Consider the following 3,822-nt stretch of genomic DNA (forward strand, 5'->3'; position numbering starts at 1 on the left):
CTTTAAAGTTTGAAACATTTTGCAAACAGATTATACAAACTGTGCTGTAAACATGTTATATACTGAGAGACAGCAGCTGTTACAGATGATATAAACTGTGCTGTAAACATGTTATATACTGAGAGACAGCAGCTGTTACAGATGATATAAACTGTGCTGTAAACATGTTATATACTGAGAGACAGCAGCTGATACAGATGATATAAACTGTGCTGTAAACATGTTATATACTGAGAGACAGCAGCTGTAACAGATGATATAAACTCTGCTTTAAACATGTTATATACTGAGAGACAGCAGCGGTAACAGATGATATAAACTGTGCTGTAAACATGTTATATACTGAGAGACAGCAGCTGTAACAGATGATATAAACTGTGCTGTAAACATGTTATATACTGAGAGACAGCAGCTGTAACAGATGATATAAACTGTGCTTTAAACATGTTATATACTGAGAGACAGCAGCTGTAACAGCAGCTGATCCAGGTTTTGGCTCTAAATATACTAATGCACTTATAGGTAAATATTGAACAAGGGGCTTTAACAAAGCTGTTATTAATGATGAACTGTCACACCTTCATCTCACAGACCCAGCGGCGCTTTATGTCACATGACACGTCGTGCCAGTTCTTCAAAGGGTCACTAGAATAAAAAGACAGCACAGCACAGTCCTCGTCAACCTGATAACTATCAGGCTGCCCCTCCCTCCAGTACCTGAAACAGAAGAGGACAAGGAGTCAAACCCTGTGGTGAAGACATGGTCCATACTGTAGCTACAGTGACTCTGGAAGTCTCACACCAATGAGTCAGAACAAATGTGATCAGGTCTTACGCTGTGGTCAGAGGTGATCCATCCACCCATCTCCAGGTCCCTTCTGTCTCTCTGTCTGTCAGACCAAACCACACAATCCTGTCTAGTCCAACCAGGAAGTCCTGTTTGTGGAGACAGAAGTGGAGGGTTCACACACAATGCATGCACGCACGCACGCACCCACACCCACACACACACACACACACACACACGCGCGCGCGCGTGGGGGGGGCTCTCTGACCCCCCCTTCCCCACACACACACACACACACACACACACACACACACACACACACACACACACACACCTGTTCCTCTCTGCTGTTGATTATCACCAGATCAGCTCCTCTCTTCAGACAGTCCTGTCTGCTCTCTTCCCAGGTTTTCCCCTCAGCAGCAGCAGAGACGTAGTACCACTTAGAGTCAAATCTAGTCCAACAATTAGACATTCGGGCTGCGACAAATCAACACAACACAACAAAATATGTATGTTAATGATCACACTCACACATAAAATCATAACTATGTGAACTGCTTTCATTTAATGATATCATTTAACTTATTCTGATCAACATTTACTCACTCTGGTTACACACTCCCAGCATGGTCAGTAACTGGTCTCTCACTTCAGTCAGGATGTTGTTACTGGTCTGTAACTGGTCTCTCTCTTTAGTCAGGTTGTTGTTACTGGTCTGTAACTGGTCTTTCTCCATCGTCAACAGCCCTAGCTTCTGCATATCTGAATTATCTGAAAGCATTTGTCAGAGAAAACCATGTTCCTTGAATTAGTCCTTCTAGGTTGGAGGAATTGAGATACCTGCTTCTCTTGGCAGTGACCAAACATAAGGAATTGAAAATAGAAAGACACTCACGCACGATGAGACGCAGAGAGACGTTGAGAGCACCTTGTGTAGCACACAGCAGCCCAAAGCTCACCAAGACCAGCTTGTAAACGTTTCCCTCTGTGGAACCAACATTCACATGTAGGACAGCAGCTCACAAAACCATTTCCACTGCTCACTGCTGTTTATAGTGTCAAGAAGATGTATCAAGCAAAATATGACATCTTCAAATCATCTTCCCATATTTTTCCAACACAGTCTCACAGACAATTGTAAAATAGCAACATTTTGGACCAACGTTACTATGTTACAATTTCGGCTCCGAAACTGTAAAATGGTAACGTTCTGAGATTTTAGGGTTAGGGTTAGGGTAGAGGGAGGGGTTAGAAACGGAAAATCTCCGTAAACCACGCCCACCCCTGTAGAAACGTACGTTACCATTTTACAATTTTGGAGCCGAAATTGAACATTAGAACATTTTGTCCATTTTAAAGAAAAATGCTTCAATCTGGTGCACTTTGAGAGCAAAATTAAGAGGTTAGATCTAGAAAGAACTACAGACATCATGTTAGATTAATATCCTCTTTACTGTGCTGTTGCTTTACAATGATACAAAAAATAAATGTCTCCCCAAATAATATATATTCTGCATACAGGTCACATGGCAGAATACTGCTCAATTAAATACAATGGCCCATCTACACCAACATCACTTACAGGGGAGTTACTTACCCATTCACTTCAATAGAACTGTCCCCAAAGTCTAGCCCCAATCTAGCCCCAATGCAAAATGTGAACGTTGTGGTGAGTTATGTCTCTTCCTTCTATAGCACACAGAGAGGAAGCAAATTGTTGCATTTCTGATCAACTGTCATATATCATGCTATTTATGAGGGCTTTAAAACATCAATGTCAGATGAATAGATCTGGGGGCCGGGGCTATTTTTTTTTTTTATTATTACCTCGGTGTCTTCAATGGTAGCTACGGGCCTCATTGTAACATAGCAACGTTGCTTCAAAATCGTTGCTACCGGTATTTTACAATTTTTTTGGAGATCGGGTTGTATTTTTCTTACCATGTCTCTTGGCTATGCGCTGATGCCTCTCAGCAGAATTAGCCGTCATGGGATGATCCTCGTCGATCTCAGTTATTTCAAGTTCCTCTCGTCGGGCACGACGAGCAGACCTCGCCATGCTGCAGCTCTCTCTGCTTGTGACTTCTACTTCTGGGGCTTGACTCTACATGTGTTCCTCAGAACTCTGTCAGCATTTGCGTCAATCACACCTCTAGACGGCACTAAGACATGGCAGTTATGGGTAAATCACACATCTAGACCACACTAACGCAGGGAGGAAGCTGACTGTGCAGTTAGTCTCCAACACATAATGCTTTTTACTTTGCATGTTATAATTTGAGACAGTTTTTCTGTATCGCTCTGTCTTCTACTACTGATGTGACCTCTGTGCTGCATACTGCATTAAGTCATATTCTACCTTCTGACTGTGACTATCAAAGTGACTCTTGACTCTTAAATGAGGGCTATGAAGCACTGCAGGAGATGAATATAATAATATGATGTTGAACACAAAACACCAAAACAATGATCACCAAAGATGTAAAGGTGCGTTCACACCGACCTATTAAAGTTTTTCGCTGGCATCGAGTTTACATACAAAGTCAATGCAAATGAGCGATTGAGCGTATATTTGCCCGGGTTTTACATGGGTTTCACATGTAATCCCATAGGTTTCAGATGGGTTTCACATGGGAATTTGTATGCATTTACAAATGGAATTTACATGGGTTTCACATGTAATCACATAGGCACAACATCCACATGTTTATCTGAGTGAGCTATAGCCCACTTCCTCTTGTCATGTTTTCATATTGTAGCTTTAAACCTTGATCTGTGACTGTTGAAGTAGGTCTGATAAGAAGGAGATAAAGAGAGGAATATGAGTGTGCGATTTGAAAAAGAAAGTTGCGCTTCACAATTAGGAAGTTCTTTACTGGACTTAAGAGCCTGAAAATCTTCAGGAAATATTTATACTTTATTTAGATAGGACAGTACGCAGACAGGAAAGGTGAGGATAGAGAGAGGGGATGACATGCGGCAAAGAACCGCGGGTCAGATTCAGACCTGAGCCTCCATCGTACACGTGCTAC

At 41.9% G+C, this 3,822-nt stretch overlaps 1 protein-coding gene across 2 annotated transcripts; it reads right to left on the reverse strand.

Annotated features, from left to right (window-relative positions):
• Positions 1-394: 394 nt before the first annotated feature.
• On the reverse strand, positions 395-2,847 carry LOC310792538 (C-type lectin domain family 4 member E-like). Of its 2 annotated transcripts, XM_083654226.1 has the most exons (6): positions 2,732-2,847; positions 1,686-1,775; positions 1,397-1,561; positions 1,122-1,267; positions 836-936; positions 395-717 (listed from the first exon to the last, which is right to left on the reverse strand). In XM_083654226.1, the coding sequence occupies exons 1-6, from the start codon at positions 2,778-2,780 to the stop codon at positions 573-575; spliced, it is 696 nt and encodes a 231-aa protein (XP_083510352.1). In that variant the 5' UTR covers positions 2,781-2,847; the 3' UTR covers positions 395-572. The 2 variants fall into 2 exon arrangements, with proteins under 2 accessions (XP_083510352.1, XP_083510353.1); XM_083654227.1 differs by lacking the exon at positions 1,397-1,561.
• Between the last annotated feature and the right edge of the window lie 975 nt (positions 2,848-3,822).

This window comes from Poromitra crassiceps, assembly GCF_964638095.1.
Source record: "Poromitra crassiceps genome assembly, chromosome: 18".
Lineage (NCBI taxonomy): Eukaryota > Metazoa > Chordata > Actinopteri > Beryciformes > Melamphaidae > Poromitra > Poromitra crassiceps.

Excerpts from the sequence above, each read along its gene's own strand:
- LOC310792538 (XM_083654226.1), bottom strand. The coding sequence starts at position 2,780 with ATGACGGCTAATTCTGCTGAGAGGCATCAGCGCATAGCCAAGAGACAT. Across the intron at positions 1,562-1,685 it reads CTCTCTGCGTCTCATCGTGC|ATAATTCAGATATGCAGAAG; the intron begins GTGAGTGTCTTT and ends AAATGCTTTCAG. Across the intron at positions 937-1,121 it reads TCAACAGCAGAGAGGAACAG|GACTTCCTGGTTGGACTAGA; the intron begins GTGTGTGTGTGT and ends CTCCACAAACAG.